This window comes from Monodelphis domestica, chromosome 3 (genome assembly GCF_027887165.1).
Source record: "Monodelphis domestica isolate mMonDom1 chromosome 3, mMonDom1.pri, whole genome shotgun sequence".
Classification (NCBI taxonomy): Eukaryota; Metazoa; Chordata; class Mammalia; order Didelphimorphia; family Didelphidae; genus Monodelphis; species Monodelphis domestica.
Window position 1 is genome coordinate 173,440,995 of NC_077229.1, and position 24,606 is coordinate 173,465,600.

The 24,606-nt window shown below is 36.9% G+C and overlaps 2 protein-coding genes across 2 annotated transcripts in view; one reads left to right on the top strand and one right to left on the bottom strand.

The window, feature by feature from the left end:
- Positions 1–1,590, bottom strand: part of POP1 (POP1 homolog, ribonuclease P/MRP subunit) — a 35,026-nt gene extending 33,436 nt beyond the window's left edge. Inside the window, exon 1 of the mRNA XM_001369047.4 lies at positions 1,436–1,590. The gene's annotated coding sequence lies outside the window, so the exon portion shown is untranslated. The remainder of the gene's footprint in view (positions 1–1,435) is intronic.
- RIDA (reactive intermediate imine deaminase A homolog) lies at positions 1,588–19,292 on the top strand. The gene is made up of 6 exons (XM_007488151.3): positions 1,588–1,819; positions 10,785–10,890; positions 11,496–11,550; positions 14,885–14,953; positions 17,363–17,418; positions 18,531–19,292. The coding sequence occupies exons 1-6, from the start codon at positions 1,755–1,757 to the stop codon at positions 18,585–18,587; spliced, it is 408 nt and encodes a 135-aa protein (XP_007488213.1). The 5' UTR covers positions 1,588–1,754; the 3' UTR covers positions 18,588–19,292.
- The last annotated feature ends 5,314 nt before the right edge of the window (positions 19,293–24,606 follow it).

The following is a 24,606-nucleotide window of genomic DNA, read 5'->3' on the forward strand; positions in this document are numbered from 1 at the left end:
GCCAAGGCCTTTCAGAATGAAACATTTGGGACAGGGAGTCAATGTTGTAGCTATAAGTTTTAGTTTTCCCATAGGAATGTTCCATCAGCATTAACCTTTTTAATTCTGACTGTTAGTCTTTTAAAGTGATTTCCATGTCACATAGGGATATTAAGAAAAAGGGGCAAAATAGGGGGATTTGGCCACATTAGAAAAGACTGAATTAAAGGTGTGTATTTATGTATATAAAGCTGCTTGGGGAGGGAGAATTTCTCTACTCTTCATAAGGAAAGATTGGTATTTCCCCTCTGATGGTCACCTAACTTTCACTAATTTTCTATAGAAAGTTGTCAGTCTAGGATTACTAATACTAACTAATATATGATGGATGATAATGCATGATTTTTAACCCACACAGGAAGATGGATGAACAATGCTTGGGGATGGGGTTTAAGGAGTCAGACAACTAGTCCAGTCAGTTTGAAGCAAAATCAAACAATAAATATTTTACTATACACTTGCTATGTGCCAGTCGTAAGTTCTGGGGATACAAAAAGAAGGAAGACAGTCCCTGCGACAAGGAAGGTAGTCAAATATGTACAAACAAGCTATAAAAAGAAGCAGGAAAACATTAACAGAGGAAAGCCACTACAAATAAAAGAGGTTGAGGAAGTAAGTGATAATGATGGGTGAAGAGGATTCAGTCTGATGTTGATTAAGCAAATTCTTAAGTGATGCTGTGAATAGAGCTTTGAACTGAGAGTTGGCAGGAAGACTAGTTCAAACCTGAACTCAGATGCTAACTAGCTGTATGGCTTTTGATGTCACCTAATTTGTTAACCTGTTTCCTCATCTGAGAAACACAGATTATAATAACAGCATCTACATCACTAGTTTGTGAAGAGAATCAAATGAGATCAAATTTGTAATGTGTCTGGCACTTTGTAAGGCTATATAAATATCAATTCATCATTATTGCTTTGGTGGGCAGGCCAAGGCCGCTGAGACAGCCTGGAGGAGGGACTGCAGAGGCCGCACAGGCCCCGGAGCTGAGATGTGGGGCTGGAGGCTGCCTAGAAAGTCACCCGGTGTGCCCCCTCCTCGTTCTCCCGACAAGAATGCGGCAGCCCCCAAGACTCCTGGAGAGGCTTCCTGGGCCGCTTAAATGAGAGCACGAGATGACTGGAATTCTGCCCTTCCTTTCCCTTCCCCCGGTAGTCAATAACGGAGATGGGCTCGGATGGCCAGTTAAGGGTCCCCACATCGACCCTGGGGAAGGCTGCAGCCCGCGCGGGTCGGACTTGGGGAACTGGCAGGAGAGGGGCAGAGAGGACTGCGCCGGGCGGCGGAGCCCCTGCCCCAAGTCCAAACGCCGGAGCTTCCAGAACCCAAGACGCCACCGTAGCCAGCCCTGACTCCTCGTCCGTCCTCTCTCGCTGCGGGACCCAAGACCTACCTAAACCTGGAACAACCTAAGACCCGTGGGCCCAAGTACAGCACGTCAGAAGCCTCCAAACGGCGTCTCCCAAGCAGCATGCACAGCAGGTAAGAAGGAAGACGCATGCGCCGGCGGAATGGCTTTCTCGCGTGGCCGGGCTTCCCTGGGAAACTACAACTCCCAAAATGCCGTGAAGCGCCGCCTTCAGAGCCTGTTCTTTTTGCCAATGAGATTTTGCACCTCCTCTGATCTAGTGAGGGGAAAAAGCTTGAAGTCAGGCAGTATTTATTTTACTTGCTAACTTTACCGAGAAAGAGTAACAAGATAAAGATTAGATATGTCGTCCCTGATTAAGAAAGTGATCAGCACAGCGAAAGCACCAGCTGCTATCGGACCTTACAGGTAACGGCTCGTGCTAGAATGGGCTTGTGTACGCACAATTGGGGCGGCTAGAGCTGAAAGGGACTTTAGAGATCCTCTGTTTTACTGGTGAGGAAACTGAGACCCAGAGAAGGGGACGTTACCACGCTGCTTAATGGCACAGCTGGGGTTAGAATACAGGTCTTTTGTTGACCAGCATAATTCTATTTGTGGCAACAAATACAGGATACGATTTTAAACTAGCTAAGTGATTGTTGTTTTTCCAGTTTCTGGAAATCTTGACTATAGTAAAGGATTTCTTATGTCGTTTTTATGTCGTTTGTGTACTTGCGCGCTGAAAAATAAAAGATAAAAGGTACTACCCTCGTGCTTTCACGTGAAAACTGAAGCCCAGAAATAAACCAATTTACCCAAAGGAACATAGTAAATGAGTGTAGGAACCAGAACTCCAACCTGGACATTCCAAATTCAAGGAACCTCCCAAACTTTAACTGGTTTTCCCTTCTGTATCTCTTAAACCAGGGATTCTTAATCTTTTTTTTTTTTTTTGGTCAGGATCTTTTTGGGAGTCTGCTGAAAACAATGGAATCCTCAAGAATTATGCGTATTTGTACCTATATTTTGTAATATACGTACACACATATTTATAATTGAAAGAAATGTTAAATTTTTATTAGAGCTTAATGGGGGGAAAAAGTATTCTTTTAATTCCCATCCACCTTTACAGAAATTTATCCAGAGCCAGAACCTCTGTTTGGGCTTTTTCTAAGTCTTTCTAAGATCAGTGCTATGGAAAACTACTGCAAGAGAAGAAGCAAGGCCGAAAGTTTAGGGAAATTGGTTAGCCTACTTGAAAAATAAAAATGTTTTGTTTTTACAAGAAAAATGAAAGAAACCATACTTTAAACAATTATTAGCCTGCTGTTGGGCATGAGAGATTGTGCCAGGCACCTTAAGAGAATTTTTCTAAAATGTGTAGCCCCCCCCCCCTTTTATCCATAATTGTAGTAATAAATCAAGTATTACAATTGTTGATCTCATTATGAGAAGGGTTGGCCACAAGATACAGTATTTTCAGATAAGTGACCCCAGTTCATGAAACCTACTAAGGTGTTAAGGCAGAGTTGGTCTTCCTTAATGGAAAGAGTATCCACACTGCTAGTAATGAATCTTTTGATGTATACACATGAGTATACATAAATAACAGCTAGCATTTATATAGTACTTTACCTGGGAGGCAGCTGTGACTCAGTAGTTAAGAGCACTGGGCCTACAGTCAGGAAGACCTAAGTTCAAATTTGACATCAGACATATCCTATCTGTGTGACTGTGGATAAGTCACCTAACCCCTGTTTGCCTAGGATGTAGCTCAGTAGATAAAGTGCTGGTCCTAGAGTGGGTTAGATCTGAGTTCAAATTCAGCCTCAGCTACTTCCTAGCTGTGTGACTATGAGCAAGTCACTTAACTCTGACTGCCTGCCAAAAGGATCCACTAAAGAAGGAAATGGCAAACTACTCCAGTATCCTTTCCAAGAAAACCAATGGTCCATGGGATCACAAAGAGTCAAACATAGCTGAATAACAACAAATTACACATTATCTCATTTAATATAAATCACTTTAACTATTTACATATTCATCAGGCTGCTCCAGCCAGTCCTCATTTATTGGATTTTTTTTAACAGTATACTTCAAAAGTCAGAATAAATTGTCAAGTCACTGTATCAGATGGAATCCTGGGCAGGGTTCACCTGTCCCTTGTGCCTGCCTTGCTTCTCATGTATACCATATTGTATTTGGAACTTGGTCTATTGTAAAAACTTTGCCAGAGAATCTGGCTTTAGGATATGGCTCAGAACGCTGATATATTGCATAAAAGACAAATAATTCAAAAGCACCAATATGCAGTGACAAAGAAGTAAGAATTTATACTGGTGATTATAGATTCAGTAGACTGCTAAAGGTTTCACTTCTGAGCCATGTTACTTGTTGAAGGTAATCATTAACCAATTTCCAAGTTTCTTTGTTTCATTGTTACATTATTTCTTTCCACCCTGATTTGGATTGGGCTTAGAATCAGAAAGACCCAAGTACAGATATTTTCAGAGACATTTATTTACCAGTTATATGACTTTGGAAAAGTGAATTTACTCAGCCTAAGTCTTATGATACCTAAAATCTGAGATGGGTCTCAATACTATCCCCACCCCACACCCCACCCAGAAGCCTCCTTAAAGAAGCCCATTTGCAACCTTCACACACACACACACACACACACATAAATCTTCTGTTTACACTACATATATCTTGTATGTGCATAATTTTCTGCATAATAGGTCTCCTATTTTTTTGCCATTTTCCTTTTGTAGTCACCTTAACAGTACTTGGCAACTAGTAATAATCACTTAATCAGAGCTTGAATAACAGACCTGGTATACATCTAGGTCAGCTGCTTGTTTCTGAATTAATACATGTAAAGTTTATTATGTGTGCACTTAAACTATCAACTTTAAGATTAGAGCCTGGGGTCTTCATAAAACACCAGGCACTGAGAAATCCCTCAAACCACTACAACCACACAGGTCTCCTCTCATTTCCTTAGAAATACCTGCAGCTGGTTGTCTTGTGAAAATACTAAAAAAGTCTCCTTACTCATCCCCTCCATATAAATTAAAAACAAAAATAGGGGCAGAATGATGAATTGCTCCAAAAGTGGAATTGGTAGTTTAACAATCAGTAAAAATCCCAGGAATTTTTTGGTTAATTCTAATGAGGTAGGCAGGGCAAATATTTTTCCCATTTTGCAATGTAGTGTAATATACAAGATTTGGCCACGGTCATCAAGTAAGTCAGTGGTAGAGAAAGTCTCCAAAGTCTCCTTTCCAGGGCTTTTAAACTCTCCTACTGCCTCCAAGAGTGCTGAGCTTCCACACTGCTGAAATTTTATATTGTGGCTTTACATCACTTATGTCGCTTTTATATTTTACTGTCAGCAAATATTTTGTTATTTTCATTGAACTCTTGGAAGAATAAATAAAGATATATCTCTCCCTGTTAGAAGAGGAATTTGGGGACTTGAAGTGGTCTGTTAGAGTTAACTAACTCCATTTTGTACTCTATTTGCCATTTCTTAGCTTGTTATGCCTGAGCAGGCTATCTCCTTCAGTGTCTCCCTTCCTCCTAATCACTGTATGGCTACAGAAGAGGACTTTGGGGACTTAAAGAGTTTAAGAAACTTTCCCCATTTCTTTATCTGATAAAGTACCTAGTGTTTCCTACAGTAAACTAGTCAGTGCTTACTAACTCTTAAAGAGGTCTTAGTCTCTTTCAGTCTAGTTGAATGACATGGCCGTAAGAATACTTTATTTCCCTTTGTAACAAGTAGTAAGCATTCGCTTTTGTTGTATCTCTCCACTGCCGCTCTGATTGACCTACTCTGTAAAAAGCACACCTCCTCTTTGCCTGATTAATGAATGATAAACTGGGTTAATTATTATTAAAGCTAAGTGGAATAGTGAGAGTATCTAGCCTGGGGTCAAAAGGACCTGAGTTCAAATTTTATCTGAGTCGCTATATGACTCTGGATAAGTCACTTAACCCTGTTTGCCTCAGCTTCCTCATCTGCAAAATGAACTGGAGAAGGAAATGGCAAACAGCTCTAGTATCTTTGCCAAGAAAATCCCAAATGGGATGAAGAAGATTTGGACGCTGATGAAGGACAGAACAACATCTACAAAACAGGCATTTCTTTCATTGTACAATTGTAATTCATTGTACATTTATCATGATCAGTAAGTCCATTCCCCTAAATGTTTGCCTAATGGGATTTAACCAAATATATTTACATTGATGAGATCTACCATATGATCTAGTTCTCATCATTACCTGGAACAGAGTAGACATTTCATAAATGCTTGTTTATTGAATTATTGCTTCATAGCTTGAAGTTTAGTCTTCTGACATGACTTAATTACCCTCCTACCATGATGTATGAATTATTAATGTAATTCTCAGTTTATTTTCATTATCATACTGTAGAGTTTCTTGTCCAGCTCTTTGTCTGGTCTAATCATGGGCTAAAATTTTCCCATGAGTGTAGAAGGTTCCACCAAATTGGGAAAATTAAAACCTTGAGCTTTCAGCCTTACAAATTTAGGAACAAAACACAAGCGTAGCAGGCAGATATTTGCAAATATTAGAAAAAGATACTTTAGAAGGAAACCCCTAATGATTTGTTAAGTTTACCAGAAAATGAAATAACAGTTGAAAGAACTCATAGATCACTTCCAGGTAGGGAAAAGAAAATCCAAGGCTATAAACTCCAAAACACATAGTGGTTATATTTAAAAATTTGGTTGAAAAACAAGTTCTGCAAGCAGTTAGGAAAAAGATCTTCCAATATAAAGGAAACAAAATTTGAATAATGCAAGACTATTACCAGAAAACATTGAAGAACACAGAATGAGTTTCAAAGAGTAGTGGAACTCAGGATGTAGCCAGGATGCTGCTGAGCTTAACTATGAATGGGAAAAAAAGATGACTTCAATGATATTGGCTCATTTTGTAAAAAGAGAAGAGAGATTTTACATGGACAAGAGATCATCTCTTGAAGAGACCTGCTGAAAGAAGAGCAGGAGAAAGAAAAGAAAAAAAGCTGAGCATTCTAAGGAAGGAACAGAGGCTTGGAGATCCAACTGGCAACTCACTTCTGGCTTGGGGAAGGAGAAGAGAGTGGATTCCTTGAAGCTAAGGAGAAACCTATTTCTTTGGTGATCTACTGCCCTTTCTGAACCCCTGAATACCTCCATTCAAACTCTCAGTGACAGCAGTCAAAAGTCCTCAGTAGGATTGTGGATTGAGACTTTTGAAGAGAGCCATCCACAGATCCCTTCCAAGGATTTCTCTCTCTGTCTCTCTCTCTCTTACTTGTCCCTGGACTCCTATATTCAAGTTTTAGTTAGCTTAAGAGTAGGGACTAAAAGGCAGTTAGCAAGAAGGAGGGATCAAGACTGAGAAGCCTTGAACCCCTAGACTTTGGAGGGCCAGTCTGCTAGAGGGGACAATTTGTAGGACTTCTCTGTTTACCCTCTTTCCTACCTGATATCTTTGCCACCCCTTCCCTGCTTGAACCCCAATAAATTACCTTATATTTAAGATTTAGGTCTGGGCCAGTCTCTAAACAATATAGTTAAGGGGAGTAAAGATTTGGGGAGGGTCACACCTCTCCCCAAAAGGGGGTTGACTTCTAGATCCCAGTGATTTAGACTGGACCTGGACCAAGGAACTGACATCTCTCCCTGGCAGTTGAATAGTCCTAAAATCCTGAAGGGGACTGACAGTTGATGCCCCTGGGGGAAGCAGAGGCATAAGAAATCATCTTGGCTCTCAAGGATAGATTGAACCTCAGGAGCCCTGGGCTCCTCTGAGGGGGGTATCTTGTAATCTCACTAAGACATTTCTCTAGTCTCCTGTCCTCCATCTCCTAGAAAATATTCTCTGGGTAGACATACTCCCAGGGGAGACAAGATTTGGCTATCTCCCCCCAGAAGAAGGATCTCTTCACTCTCTCAACCCCATTCCCTCTTTCTCTCCATCACCACTATTCCTTCTCCAAATCCCTTCATTGCAGTCTACAACAACCGGGGCGGGGGGGGGGGGGGGGGGGGGGAACCAAACTGGAGAGATCATTTACTTCTCAAAAACCCAAAACATCAGAAATATAGAAGTTATAGAAGTGAATAAAGGCAACAATAGCAACTGAGTGACAGCTGAATCTTCTTTCTAAATATACAAAAGGAAAAGACCAAAGTTGACCAACTAGATCCTCCAAAATTTGTTTGCATTCAGTTACAAAATATTCCTTAAAGAAATAAACCAACTTAAATAGTAGGAGGAATATCCAGTGCTCAGAAATAGGCTGTGCCAATATAATAAAAAAGACAGTACTGGTATGTTAAATTTTAAAACCACATAGAATATGACAAAGTAATAGCAAAATTCATTTGGAAAAACAAAAGATCCAAAATGGAAATGATGGGGAAAAGAATGGACAAAGAAGAAATAGCACTTACAAACTTCAAACTATATTTTAAAGTAGCAGTAATCAGGACTGGCTTGGTTAAAAAAACGGGTTGTTCCATGGAACAGACTAGACAAGGAAGAATCAGAAACAATAGAACTCAACAAACCAGTGTTTGAGAAAGTGGAAAATATGAATAACCTAGGAAAAAACTTATCTGATAGAAACTGCTATGAAAACTAGAAAGCAGTCTGGCAAAAATTATACTTAGATCAGTTCCCTATACAAAATTCTACAATACATTTTAAGTGGATATATGACCTTAATATTAAAGATTATATGAAAAAGTCAAAAGCAAAACAGATCATATATCTCTCATAGCAATGGGCAGGCAATCTATTTAACCAAACAAAGCATAGAGGAAATTACAAAAGTTAAACTAGATGATTTTGGTTATATGAAATTGAAAAACTGCACATTCTAGAGTAATGCAAACTAGCATAAGAAAGGAAGTGATCAAATAGGGGGGAAAAAAAAGGTTTGGCACATAAGGTCTATAAACAACATACACACATATAATTAATAGTCATTTCCTAATAGATAAGTGATCAAAGGATATGAACAAACAGTTCTCCAAAGAATTGCAAAGCATTCACAACCACATGAAGTAATTCTCTAAATCACTAGAAACAAGAAAAATGCAAATTAAAACAATCCTGAGGTTTAACTTCATACCTGCAAATTGGCAAAAATAACCAAAAATGGCAATGCTGACATTCATGGTTCTTGGCAATTGTTGATAGAGCTATGAAATAGCACAACTATTTTGGAAAGAAATTGGAAGTTACACAAATAAATTGACCAAAATGTCCATACTTTTAAAGCTAAAAATTCTGTTCCTGCCTTTGTACCCTCGGAAGTTATTGATAAGAAGAAAATCCCCATATACATAAAAATATTTATAGCAGCACTTTTTATGATATCTAATTGAAAACAAAGTAGATGCCTTTCATTTAGGGAATGATTAAATAAATTGTATATGAATGTAATGGAATGTTACTGTGCTATAAGAAATAATGTGTGATGAATTTAGACAAATATGGAAAGATCTATATGAACTGATGCAGAGTGAAATAAGCAGAGCCAAGAAAATAATATATACAATAACTACAATGTAAATATAAATGAGATCAACTATAAACCAAAAAAAAATGAAAGTAACAAAATTATAAAGATCATGCAGGAATCAAAGAAAGGTGAGATCCCCCAATCCATTATGCTTTTTGTTTTGTTTTGTTTTGTTTTCAATGTATCAAGCAGTTGTACTAATCCCCCCCCAAAAAAATTATTATTTGCTCTAGGAGATGACTCCCTGGGAGAGGAGATTACTTGGAATAACAATGATGACAGGAGACATCAACAAAAACGTATTTTTAAAAAGAACCATTTGAAAAAAAATTCTGTTTAATTTATATTTGTATTCTGGTTATGTTGTGTCCCAGCTCAGGACTGTCTGTCCAGAAAATGCCAAATGTAGCAAGTGAACATTTTGGCCTTGGCAATAGAATGGAGAGGGTGTTGTCACTAATTAACCAATCAGCACTTTTCAGTAAATCTGTGAGACAAACCCAAAAGAAGCTTGTGTTTAATGGAAAACCTCTCACTATTATTGCATTCATATTATCCATTTCTAACATTTCCTAGATGGTATTTAAGCTTTTAAAATTATTAACAGATCATGTTTTGGAAATGTTTTTTAATATTAGAGGTCTTTTGAGCTGGAAGATAGGATATGCCTCTCTGGTTGGTCAAGTATAGTCTTTGGTCTAGGACTAGTTCATCCAGTACCCCACTAATTCACCACTTTCATAAAGCCCTTGTAATCAAAGAAGTGTCAAGTGTCTGGAAATTTTTCCTAACAAAAAGACCAAGATGGGACCTTTGAAATCATCTTATTCAATTCTTCATTTTGCAGCTAAGGAAATTGAAGCCCAAAGAAATAAAATTACTTTTACAATTACCACATTCATAGCAGAGCCAAAGTTTAAATACAGGTGTTCTCTGAGCCAAATTTATTGTTCTTTCCATTAGGCCGTTGTGTCAAAAAACACTTCCTAAAATAAATTATAGAGGATGAAAATATGTCTGGCTAAATTATATTTAAAGAAAGATTTAATTATTCTTTTAAATAGAGATTAGGGCATGTGACAGATATTTGGTAAATATTAGCTCTTGCTGATGGTGTTCAACCCTAGAGAAGTTTACAAATTAACAGGTTAACGGTTATCTATTTGTGGGCCAAGGTAAGTCATGCAGAGATGGCCATTTTTTAAATAAACAGATTTTATGACTTCTCTCTTTCCAGGCTTTGGAAGCACTATTTAATCCCACCCATTCTAGCTCTCAAGAGCCTGTACTATAAGCCACATGTGATATTTGCTAGATAGATTCTTTTACTCATAACAAAATTAGAGGGAAAAATTGTAAATAAATCAACTTTAAACTAATTCATAGATCTATTAAATTGCTTACTTCTCTGATTTCAGAAACAGATGCAAGATATCAGGATTTTCTCTTCTTAGTTAGCAATGTAAGTGACCGCCAAATTTATCTCAAATGTAGGATTCCTTTAAATGCTTATAACCATTCAGTCAATACTAGCATAGTTTGCTCTTTTTACTTACAGGTTTTTCATTAAAAATACACAAAAATGGAACATTCTCTTATTCATTAAAAGCTCATTGACCAAAACACTTGTTTTAGAATCTTTATTCCAACTAGTTATAAATAACAATTTGTCTTCAACAAGTTTTGGGAGAAAAGAAACAACATTCATTAATATAATGAATACCCAATCTCCCCCACAAAAAAATAATAAATACTTCTGTGTGGTCAAAACTATATATTTACTTAATAAGCTTTTAGAATTTAATTTAAAGCATAATAATTGCTCCTTTTCATTAACAGTCAAGCAGTGCTGGTAGACAAAACCATGTACATCTCCGGACAGATAGGCATGGATCCTTCAAGTGGACAGCTTGTGCCAGGAGGGGTGACAGAGGAGGCCAAACAGGTAAGATACTTTTGATACTGAATTTTTCTTTTCTTTTTAAATATTGAGCAGTTCAGAATCAGTCTAAGTGATGAATCTCACATGTTTTAGAAATACACTCAGCTCATATTGGTTTCTTCCACTAAAGTCTGTTCTTTGTGCCAGGAAAGTAATGCTGAGACCTCAGTGCCAAATCAGAAGAGCCCAAGCTGGGGCACGTCATAACAGGCTGAGTAGGCTCTGAGTGAAGAACTGGATGTCTATCCAAAAACTAGCCTTTATAGAGTCATAGCAGTGTATCATCAAAGAAATGACTATAAGCCTAGTGAAAATTTACAGTTTATCAAAAATCTTTACAGTGAGAAAGTGGTTCAGTACAAGACTCTAATAAGGAGTTAGGCACCTAACAAGATATAAAAGGCTGTTGCTTCTCATTGGTTTGCAGTAAACAATTAAACGGGATGCCAGTAACTCATTTGCAAAAAGATTGAAAAGAATCTAAAGTTCAATCTAAATATTTCTGTCACATAAAGCCCTTGAATGGCAAGATGTTAAAAGATGATGGATTTAAGTTAATGATAGCTTTCTGGTACCAATGCCTTAAGCCTTTTTGCTTTGTATTATAGGCACTTAAAAACATGGGGGAAATTCTGAAAGCTGCAGGCTGTGATTACACTCATGGTGAGTTAACTGATACTATTTTATAAGTGTTGGGAGAGTGAATATGAATAGACTTGTGGCTCCAGAGCAGAAAACCAGGAATTACAGGGTGGCAGAATAACTATTGAAAGATCCAGTTTTAGATTTTACTGAATTATGTCAGCCTTCCTAGGGATTCCAGCCCACCTTGTTTATCTAAGATCTAAGAGACCTTTGTTTATACCTCAAGGGTTTTACTTCCTTCTTTCTAAAGCATCATTGATCCTAAATACTGAATCCCAGAAACTAGAGAAATACTCTAAACTTTCTTGATTCTTTGGGTTTTGGATTTTCCTGTTTTTTCTGCTTCATTTAGATGTATATTCCTTCTTTTACTCCAAATATCAATTCCGGATGACAAGAGTATGGTTTTAGAGTTTATTTACAAGAGAATATACAAATTTAACATTATAACACCAGGGAAGGTAATTAAAATAGCATATTAATAACACCTAGCCTCAGATTAGATATTATGTAAGTATTCTAAACTAGTCTCTCTAGCTACAGTTTCCCAAGCCAATGATCTTTTACCATAGTGTCCCCTTTCCCGGGAGCCTCCTCCATCCACGCTGACTTAGAGTGATCAAACTTATTGTTTCATTCTTCAATTCTCAGCTCAGATAATCAGAAAACCTCCCGATTTCATAACCATAGTCTTAATTAATCACTGTTTAACTGCCATTCCCTCTTACCTAAAAACAAATAAAGTAAAGGTAATGATCTGTTTCTTACAAAAATTTAACACAGTACCACCTTGAAAGCATACAATAATAAAATCATGTGCTAAAAGAGAGGCCCAAAAAAAATGGGCTGCCTTACAGGATGTTGAATGTCCTCTCACTTAAGGTTTTTTTTCTTTTTTTAAAACTCTCACCTTCTATCTTAGAATCAATACTGAAGGAAAAGATTTACACAGATATACAATAGAATGCTGTAAAAGTTAAAATTAAATCTCAATAATAATATTATATTTTAAGATATTTATTAATGATCAATTAATGAATTGATTAGAAATCAAGGAATAAAGAAGATACAAAATAAAGACTATGTGCCCATGGCTGGTTAGCCATTTTTTAGTCAACTCCACTCACCACCATCAATGCCAATTCTATATCAGAGAGCAGGAGCCTCCAAAGCCCATGCCCTTTATCCTCTGTTTACAGGAAGTACATAATGACAGTAAGTCAGTGGGCTCTTGGGATATGTAGTTCTTTTTTAGGGTAACAGATTTTCAATCATGCATTTCCTCTGAGACCCGCGGAAGACTAGTATCTCTAGTGGGTCTTGTAAACATACCAACTTTGAAATTGCAATAATTTGAGGATAAGAGGAAAAGAGAACAAAACCACCAATTGATAGGTGTATTGACAAAAAGCCAGTTAGGGGGCAGTCCCCTTTTGGCATAAGAGTATACATTCAAATTAAATGTTCAATCAAACTTCAGTTCAATCAACCACACCCAAAGTTCATTCTAAATCTTCTTGATGCATCTTCATGGTGCCTTCAAAGAAGAGTTCATTTTCTGGATTTGGAGAGGTAGCATGTTTCTTAACCAAAAATTACTCTAAAAAAGAATTTAAAATTTGCAATTTAAAATAATAATAATATATTCCCCCCTGAAAAGAGTGTTGTAAAACACAGGGATCACTTAGGGATGCATGGCTGAGTTATGAGGTATATGAATCATTTGGCAAGAGAAATAAATAAAAATGTAAATAAATTAAAATATTTTAAAAATCAAATAAAAAATAAGTTCTGGATGAAATATAAGACTATCAAAGTCTTATGTGTAAAATTTCTAAGTAAAGGAAAAATAAATCCATAGCAGGTCCTTGAATCAGGGTCCAATTAAAATGATTTAAGCAATTGGGCATTTACCCAATCAGTAGCCAGGACTATAGAAAGTTTGCCACACCATGAAAGATAGAAAAGGGACTAGATTATAGGAGCCAGGTAGGAGCCAAATTTGAGATACTTGGTAGAATGTGGGACAAGGAAGACCTGCCTTTAACACATGTTAAACAGCCGCAACCTCGAACTCCAAACAAGTTCAAGTCCTTTTGTCTTGGCTTGAAATTTTCATCAATCCCATCCAGATTGGTAGGTCTCTTTGACCTTGTGCATGATTGGTACTATGCAATTTAGTTTTGGGCTTCTTTGGCACTGTGCAGTTGCTCTTTTTGTATTCTCTTGTCCTGGAATCAGACAGAATCATTAAGCAAAGTCCCATAATTCCTTTTTTAAACAATCAGTGGCATCATTTTTATAGTCTAAAGCTTTGGGGGCATGCATTGACATTATAGCAAATATATTTTAAACTTATATTACTGCAAAATCAAAAAAGTTAAAGAAAATATCAGTTCTGGTGATATGTGCTTCAAATACAAAAAGGAAAGAAAAAATAAAACGGAAATAGTATATTGCACATGCAAGCAAAAACAATAATAAAAATGTTTTTAAAAATCAAAAATATATAGCTTACAATTATTGACACTGTGTGTCAGCTAAGGAAAGGTAGAATACAAAGGTTTCTCACCCAAAAATGAGGTCCATTTTCTTTTTCAAATTTGGCCATGATCCACTAACATTTTTTTAATAAAGAACAGTAGTACAATTTTTACAAATATAGCAAATCTTTCAACCTAGGCAAATATATTCTTAAACAAAGTAAAGCTTATTTGGTCTAGAATATCACCAAGAAATCTAGATTGTTCTGGTGGAAGTAAATTAAACTGAAGAATTTTGCAGGAGCTCTTTTTGGCTTCCTGCTTCAAAGAAATACTTTGGTAGGAACATTTCTTTGTTTCTCTACCTTTAATACAACATTCTTTAAAATATAAATATTAAAAAAAAACCTCATCCATTAAGAAACCACTAGTTAATTAAAATTATTTCTGAAGACCCCTTAACATTACAATTAAATTCTTAGCTTATTAAATTCTCTAAAGGTTGTTAGCCAGGTTGAGTTCATCCATCATCTATGTGACAATTAACAAATGCAAAATGGGGGGGAAAGGCTGTTTATGGGCTTTTACAATATTTTACAATATTTTGTTCAGTAGTCATAGGTCTTGAGTCACCCACTCACTTGAGATTTTCAACCAGGTGCTATCATTGGACCTTTTTCTTTGAGTTGATCTAGCAATCAATGTAAAATCATTTTTCTCTCCATATAAAGTAATATAAAAAAGTAATGTTCCTTTTAAAATTATACTCTATTCACATTTTACATAAGAAAAGCATAAAATCCTATTCTTTTTCCAAAATAAGTTTGGGGTCTAATGAAGTCTCACATAATGACCACTATGTTTTCTAGTGGTAAAGACAACTGTTTTGCTGGCTGACATCAATGACTTCAATGCTGTTAATGAAGTCTACAAGCAATGTAAGTAATTTGTTTGTTTCTCTTTTGTGTGCAGAATTGTCATGGATCATCTTTAGTTATTAACATTTATTAAATGATATGTATTTAAGAGGTGATAACTGGTCCCCCAAAGAATCAGGAAGTTACTAATATCTACCAATATCCAGACTATATCTCTTTCATTTTTATCAAATCTTATAAGAATGATCTATATATGTATCAAGGGTATCCTTGATGAAAATATGAGAAAGGAACAGGAAGGCTTTTGCAAATAATTCTTCACAGTAAACATCATGTTCATAATCTCAGTATTGACTGTAAGAAAACGACCGGAAAATATACAGCCTCTTGTGACTGTTGATTACATAAATAAATAAAAATACTATCAATGAGGCAGAAAAAAAGGCCATTATATTTTAAAATGTGAAGTCATTCATTACCTTCAAAGAGTAGTTTTACTAATGGTGGCAGCAAAAGTGAAATTAAAGAGGTTTGAGGAAAGAATGAATGGTGAAGAAATGAAAGCACCACATGCATAACAGTTTAAACAAACTCTTTAGGGAAGAGAATACAAAATGCAAGAGGAGCAGCTGACTAGCTTAGGAGAGTCAACCAAAGGTATTTGGGGGTTGGAATGAAGTGGTGCACTTCATAAAGCGAGTGGACACCCAGAAGTTCAATTAATGGAACCAATATTCATTTATTAACCTATTAATTAATAATGCATACCTAATTGGCCAGGGCAACCTTGCTAGTGAAAGTTGCACTGGACTGAAATTACAATGCAGTTTTTATAAGGTGCAAGATACAAAGCAAACAATGTTCATTATGATACATAACCTTGATGGAGCAAACAACCTTATCATCTAGAAACTACATTGGTCAGTGGTGTGGGGTAAAGGCATTCCTTGTATATCTTATTCTATCTGCCGGCACTAAGGGAGTTATTTTCTCATGGATTCTAACTATTCTGAGCTGACTGACCTTCACAGGAAAGCTCATTTCTAAATTCTACTTTCCCAGGGAAAAACACATTTTTCTGGTCAATGACTCAGTTTACCTCACTTTAGGAAGACCTAAGCCCATGAGGTGAGCTCATGGGAAGGAGCCAGTGGAGGTGTGTGAGGCAGAGAGACTGTGCCAGAGCAGAGAAGAAGGAATAGGTTCCAGGGTATAAGCTGAACGATTAGCCCCAGCACCAAATTGAGATGGGTTCCTTCTGTGTCCAGAGGAGAGGAGACAGTAAATGAGGCCAAAAGGATTGGAAGAAAGGGAGCTGGAGCTCCTTCACATCACTTCAGTATTCTCATGTTCAAATTCTGTCCCAGATGCTGTGACCCTGGTCAAGTCACTTAACTTTTCTGCCTCAGTTTCCTCATGTGACAAATAGAAATTAAAAATAGCACATACTTCATAGGGTTGTTGTTAAGATCAAATGAGATAACACACTTTGTAAACCTTAAAGTGCTACATAAATGCTAGCTATTATCACAGATAGGAGCTATCATTGTTAGTAAAAGTCATTAAACAGGCCCAGCTGAACTTAAAATTTTTAATTGGGTGAAATCAGCCCAATTTCTAGCACTATTCAGCAATGCAAAAGGGGAAATGGAGAAATTTGATGATAGGAGTTGCAAAGGGACAAGGATTCACAGATTCAGAACAGTGTAAGATCAAAAAACTCTCAAGTAATAACTAGTGAAAGATAAAAAATTGTACACCATGGGGTGAAGGCAAATGAAGCGAATGTAAAGGTGGAATGGAAAACTAGAGAGAGCTCAAGGGACCAAAGCCCATTATGAAGGCAAATGTTAGCTTTAGGGAGAATAAATGGTATTTTCAGGGTTCAAGAGTAGAATTTCAAAGTTAAGCATTTTGGAGGTGATGTGGGACCATGAGTCATTACCATGCTCATTTGTTAGGTAGACAAGGAAGGCATTGGAATTAACATTGCATAAACTATGAGGTCAGTGTTTATAAGCTTTATACTTTGTTACAGTGCAGGTCTTGTCTCCTTTAATTAAACTATAGGTTCATTAGGGAAAAGGAAATGCCTAATTAACCATTGTATCCCAGAGTGTCTTGCACATAGTAGGAACTCCATTTGGGGTGTAGAAGGGAGGGAATGAATATGGAACTCAAAGTTCACAGTTAGTTTGTTTTTTTAATTCAAAAATCAAAGATTCAAAAGCCATAGGAATATCTTTTATCTTTTTATCAGGAGGTTAAAACATTTCGAGTAGAAAGGTGTTGAGTCACCTGAGGAGTAATCATCAGAGTATTTTATATAATGTAATTATATAGAGGAAAAGTAGTCTTGCTTTTTTCTGTGAGTGTACTTAAATAAGATTCTTGATATTTAATTGATATATTTTTTAGAATGTGTCTTGAAAATGTTTTCTATAAATTTTTTAAATCTTTTAAATCCAGATTTCAAGAGTAATTTTCCAGCCAGAGCTGCTTACCAGGTTGCTGCTTTGCCCAAAGTAAGTTATTTTAACGTGACACATTATTTTAGATGTTAATTTCTAAAATACAGATATTCAACTAGCATTACTGGATATTTTTTAAGCAATTCATGCTCTTTATTTAAAGGCATTATGTATTGAAGATATACAACACATGGAGAAAGAGAGAAGAACTAGACTTTATTTCATTGATATAGGGAATTCTTGTTTGAGGAAAATCCCTTTACCAGTGCATTTCAGCATCTTAGAGAATTGTTGTGTCATCTGAATATTCCCATGAATTAGTAAAATAATCTCTAAACCAGCATTTATCAGAGTATGTTTCAGGAATCCCTGGGAGTCTTCAAAAGCCTTGCTTTCATGAAGAGATCAAAATTAAGACATTTTTCTTTTTAAGTATGTTAAATATTAATAGATAAAACCACCCAAAAAAAGTTCTGGGGGAAGGGCGCTGTTCTTGATTTTTAAGACTGTAAAAGGATCTATAAACCAAAAAGATTCAGAACTGCTGTATCTCACTCCCATCCTTATGTGAATGTTAATACCTATCCCAATTTGGTTGTGATCAACCAGATCAAATTAGATATTTTGATACTTCAAAGAGTTATTTTCATTTTAAATAAGGTATCTCAACTAATTAATGACACAGCTGCTACTATATTTCCTGCTAGATTGAGGTCCAGAATAACCATTTAAACCTAAAACGGTAGAAATATGTTTGGATAAGTATTACAGAAATTTAATGTATTTCGTTTCTTAAAAGCTTTCATCTTCTTGCATGTCTGATTTTTAGAGTACATCTTTTATCTTTCATATATCAGACTGGAGTTAGTTTACATGATTCTGTCCTTGTTCATATATATATATATATGTTTAGTTCCTCTTTCCTCACCTCAAATCACAATGTTCATTTCCCTACAAGGATGTTCTTCCCACTGAATTTACTTAAAATTCTCTACTGCTTAACATTTGTTTTCTAGCCATGGTTTTACTGCTTTTCTTTTGCCATTATTTGGCATGTTAAATGACTTTAAGCTTGAGATATGCTGGAATAACATTGTATTTTTTTTAATATGAACTATATTCATTAGTGCATAATCACCTTCATTATTTCATTATTTTTCCCACAGGGAGGACGTGTTGAAATTGAAGCCATAGCAATCTCAGGACTTCCCACAAAATCATGACTATAAATCATGCCTTCCAGTGTTTTGCCAATTGTATTTGGTTTAGGAATAATGATCAATTTACTTCTAATTCTTGAAGTTAACATCAGGTACTATATGCCTTAATAAAATGTAAGACTTTCCAGTATAGAAATTACATAATAGGCAAAAATGAATGTGAATTAAAGGTTTTGATAGAGAATATAATTACAGGGCAACATTTACCATGCGTGTATCCACAATACTGAGAGTGAAAGCTCGGGTATGGAAATTATAGTATTTCTCTTACAAAATTAAATAAAAACAAACATTAGTAATAAATGCAGAGAAAAGCTTTTCTCTAGGGATTCTTTTGTATCTGAAAGTGAAAAATTAACATTTATGGAATTAAATTCTACTAAGTTCATGATTTGAGAAATATTTGGCTGATGTTCTTATAATTAACTATTTAATTTTTATAAGCAAAATTAATCAGAAAAAAATTATTTTACACGTTCTTTCAATTAGTTGCATATAATGCCAAGGATTTAAAAGAGGGCAAATCCCTCAAAAAACCATCAGCTTTTCAAAAAAAAAAAGAATTTCCACTGTTATAATTGAAATTCCTGGGTTTGTGGCAAAAATTAATGGAAAGGAAAAAAATTCAAAAGAAAGAAGTTAATGGACCAAAAATTTCTAAATGACAATTTTTTTTCTAATGGAAATAAAATTAAGACATGTACATTTCTTGTGTTGTAACATTCATTTCAGAAACGTCACTGTTAAGATAGTTTCAGCCATCAAAATTTTGACATTAGACGCTTGTATACAGTTGCTTCATTCATCATCAGTACTACTTACCAAATAAATGTAGTGACATTGTATCAATAATTTTTAAAAAGCAAGTAACAGCAGTGGTTCTTTCCATACCCAACAATATTAAGGATAAAAAAGACACAAGCAAAACAGATCTTGCCATCAAGGAGCTTAAAGCCTAGCTGGGGAAGAAAACGCATGGGTTTATTTTGTATCCTGCAATTTTGCTAAAGTTATTATTTCCACTAGCTTTTTAGTTGATTTTCTAAGATTGTCTAAGTATATCATCCACAAAGAGTGATAGTTTAGTTTCCTCATTGCTCATTGCTCCTACTTTAATTCCTTCAATTTCTTTTTCTTCTCTAATTGCTATTGCTAGCATTCCTAGTACTACATTAAATAATAGTGGTGATAATGAGCAACCTTGCTTCATTTCTGATCTTATTGGGAAGGCTTCTAACTTGTCCCCATTGCAGATCATTTTTGCTAATGTTTTTGAATAGATACTACTTATTATTTTGAGGAAAGGCCCTTTTATTCCTGTGCTTTCTAGTTTTTTCGATAGGAACTGGTGTATTTTGATAAAGGTTTTTTCTGCATCTATTGTGATAATCATGTGATTTCTGTTGGTTTGATTATTGATATGGTCAAATATGTTGGTGGTTTTCCCAATATTAAACCAGTCTTTCATTCCTGGCATGTATCTGTTAAGGGTAAAATTTGGGGTTATTAACTGAATATATGATACTAGTGGTTGCCAGGGATTAAAATTCAATCCCAATAAAATACTCAAGTGAGTTTGGGATTTTTATGGTGGTTTAATTTCATCAGTAGAAAGAAATTAAGAAGAAGAGAAAGAGAAATGAATTGGACTGCTCTGGCAAGCCAGATAGTAGTTCAGAGGCCTAGGCCAAGGGACCTTCTCAATCTGACTTGGCTTCCAGCCATGAGGCCTCCTCTAAGATGAGGGGCCTCCTAGGAGGATAGCATTTTAGGAGGTAAAGGAAAAAAGGAATCAGCCTAAACCACTCACCAAGCACGCTAAGAACACCACCACCAGCTCCCAACGTGAAAGAGCCCAACATCTCTGTGAGAGAGACTGGAGAGAGGAAGTGATGCAAAATATATAGACCGTTCTTTACATCACTTCCTGCATCTCACATGTACCAATGGTAGCTTAAGCTTGACTTAGGACAGCCCAGGGGGTCTGTCAGTTGTTTCTTATTTGTCACTTGCTAGCACATGTCGGTCATAGGCCATCCTCCTCACAGTTAATCTTTAAGTAGGGGTATATACATTCCTGGTTGCTAGAATTTCTAAAGGCTAAGCAGGGGGTAGTAAATCTAAAATTCACAATTTCACTTAATCATAGTGAATAATCATTCTCAGTTGAAGTCCAACAGATTCTGCTCCAGCCTCTTGCCTTTACTCTGTGTATGTCTACCCGCCTCAAATGTGTTTCTTATAAATAGCATATGGTAGGATTTTGGTTTTTAATCCACACTGCTATTCACTTCCATTTTATGGGTGAATTCATCCCATTCACATTCACAATTATGATTACCATCTATGTTGGGGTCCCCAAACTATGGCCCACAGGCCACATGTGGCCCCCTGAGGCCATGTATCTGGCTCCCACCACACTTCCGGAAGGGGCACCTCTTTCATTGGTAGTCATTGAGAGGAGCACTGTATGTGGCGGCGCCTCAAATCGCAGTGTCGCTCATGTACAGTACTGGTGACATAATCCTTTGTGTGATGCCTTAAAGTTGTGCAAAGGATTATGTGGCTTGTAAACCTTAAAATTTCCCAGACCCTACTTTATAAGATTGGATTAAGACCATTCCCCATTTGGGCAGTGAACTCTACTTAAAGCAGGAATGTGAGAATTCTACCTTACCTACTTGAGTCTGCCCTAGGGGAAGATAAAGTTGTAAACTCTTTTCTGAACAATGAAAAGTACTTAAACCCATACTTTTCTTAAGCTAAGTACCTATAAAGGTCAAGCAACTTGTGAATTTACAAGGAACAAAGAACTGGAAAACTTACTCAGAGCTTTCCTGGTGTGAATTACTCAAAAATCCACACCTTCTTAGGTGTGGACTAAGAATGGGCGGTCCTTTAGAAACATCTACAGTGATTGTTAGATATAAGGACTTAGGGGAGGTGACAGAGAAGATTTTTGCCCTTAAAAATAAGAGCTCAGGGAAGAGCTGGGAAGTCATTCTGAAACATTCAGATTGGAGAGACTCATTCTGAGGAGACTGATTCTGAAACATTCAGATGGAGGAGGGAGCTGGTGAAAGCAGCTGAGATGCTGCTGGCCTGGTGTCATTAGAAATCCTTACTTAGACAGATCTTATGGTGAATTATAAAAAAACTGACTTATTTCTCTTTTAAGACTCAGGTCTAGGCCATATTGGCTTTGAGGCCCTTCATACTTATTCCTTTTATACTCTTTCTCTCTCTCTTTGATTACTCATTGTATTGTTAATTAAAATCTCTATAAAACCCAATTGACTTGGGTATTTGAATAATTGGGAATATTTCCCTGGTGACCACCTTATATTTGATTTTAAGCCCAAGACACTGTAGTGAAACATTTCTGCGGTCAAATTTACTCACCCTCTCTTATATCTATCACAATTTATATCTACCACTATTTTAATCACTACAGTTTAAGACCTCAACCATTTTAAATCTCACAGGCTGCACAATGGAAGACGTCAGCATGGTGAGTGGCAATCTGGGGGAGGGGATTCCACACTTTGTATACTGCTGCCTGGTTAGGGTTAGGTCTTTATAGTCCAGCCCTCCAACAGTCTGAGAGACAGTGAACTGGCCCCCTGTGTAAAAAGTCTGGGGACCCCTGATCTATGTATTCTCCTCCATCTTGATTTCCTCTTTTTAATTCTGCCTTTTCTCCTTTTACTGTTTCCTTCCATACCAGTATTTTGCTTTTAATCACTCCTCCCTTCCCCCTCCCTTATTTTACTCCCCTTTCCACCACTAACCTTTTTATTCCCCTCTTCCTTCTCTATAGGATCTTTTAATCACCCTCTCCCAACTTTTCCCTCCCTTTTATTACTCCCTTCCCCAAACCCCTGCTTCCTTATTGCCCTTCTAGGATGGGGGCCTAGCACTATCAATCTTAAACTGTACTATAAAGAATGGCCATCAAAACCATATGGTACTGGCTAAGAGACAGAAGGGTAGATCAATGGCATAGACTAGGGGTAAATGGCCTTAGCAAGCTAGTGTTTGATTAACCCAAAGATCCCAGCCTTTGGGACAAGAACTCACTATTTGATAAAAACTGCTAGGGAAATTGGAAAACAGTATGGGAAAAATTAGGTTTAGATCAACACTTACATCCTATACCAAGATAAATTCAAAATTGGTAAATGACTTATTCCACCTAATGTTTTTATGGAAAGTAGTTTTGCTTACTTTTTGTCTTTTTTAAGGTGGGCTGACGATGGCAGTATATAGGCTGTATTGGCAAGACAGGGTTGGGTATATCGGGGTTTATCGATTATAGAACAGGCTCCTCTAGGTGGGTTTAGGGCACCGCCAAGTCCTTTGAGTTTTATGCAATGGCTAGTAGTTCTCTGGCAAATAGTTTTGTTATTTAACTATTTTAGTTTACGACTAAGCATAGTGGGGTATCTAATCCCAGTTTGTATCTTAGTTGTCATGTGTCAGCTTTGTTAAAGTTATTTTAATAATTTATTTTAGTATTAACTAGAGTGTATTACAGTTTGGTTAAGTATTAACTTTATTTAATATTTTTGCTTAAACATGCTTTACGCCAAAGATTTGTTAATTTGGGTTAATCATATGACCGCGGTGGCTGGCACGAAATTTACCAACCCTTGAAAATAATTATGATTTAGTCAAACTTTCATTTATAGCTTAATTTTAATCACTGCTGTTTCCCTTGGGGGTGTGGTTAAGCAAGGTGTAATTGGGTATATGGGGTGCTCAGGGAGGAGTAATATCTCTGGTATGGAGGGCTTGTCGTGCCCTCTTAGGGCAGCTCTCCAGCCTCTGACCCCCACCTGACCCCCAGCTCTCACTTGTGGCTCCTAGTAACTGCTAGCATGTGGCAGCGGCCACACCCTGGGCAACGGCTTCGACAGGCCAGCTAAACCTTCAGAGGGTAGCCATCGGGTCATCGACCCCTGGTGAACCAGGGCCTTGCTCACCCAGCATGTGAAGACTGCTTCGGCTGAACAGATAGAAGAAACCAATAAGAAGGTTCAACAGCTGAGAGGGCGACACAGCAAAGCACTGTGGAGTGCTTAGGGCGTGTTGGAGCACAAAAGACAACACGGCTATCCAATGCAGCTGAGGAAGTCTCCAGGTGTAACGACTTTTCGTGCCACTGGATCCAGGTTTCCAACGCCAAGAGAGTGGGACTGTCTCTGTGCATTGACTTTTCCACTTAAATCTCCTTCACGCACAAGTGTCTTTGTGCATACTTATTTATCCATAGATGAAAACGCACAAAGACAATCGTCATTCTCAGTTACTGAGAGACTACTACTATACAAAATGTACAAGATAATTTGGGGAAAGAAAATGCTAAAATCTGGGAAGAACAGGAAAGATTTCATAAAGGTGGGACTCTTAAGGGAACCGTGGGAATTTAAGAGGATGAAAAAGGAGTGAATTCCAGGTTTGAGGGATTTCCAGTACAGTGATACAGAATCAAGACATGTGAGTGTCATGTGAGAAAAACAGGGAACCACTAAGAGCCTACTGAGCAGGAAAGTGACATGAAAAGACCTCTGCTTTCAAAAAACCACTTAGAGAATAGTGTGGAGAATGGACTGGTATGAGGAGGGAGTTGAGGTAGAACAAATAAGTAAAGGATGCTAGGGCAGCAAGGTGGCCCAGTGGAGTGCCAGGCCTGGAATCTATAAGACTTGAATTCAAATCTGGCTTCTGACACTAGCTTTGTGGCTATGGTCAAGTCACTTAACCCTGTTCACTACAATTTCCTCATTTATAAAATGAGCTGGAGAACTAAATAGTAAAGCATTCCAGTGTTTTTGCCAAGATGTGGTCATGAAGAGTCAACATAACTGAACAACTAAAAGAGAATGATGAATCAAGGATGATAGTGAAGTTGTAAACCTGAGTTATCAAAATCATGATGGTGGCACTCCCAAGATAAACAGGGAAGTTCAGAATACAAGTATGCTTTGGGGAAAGAATGAATTGTTTTAGAAATGTTGAG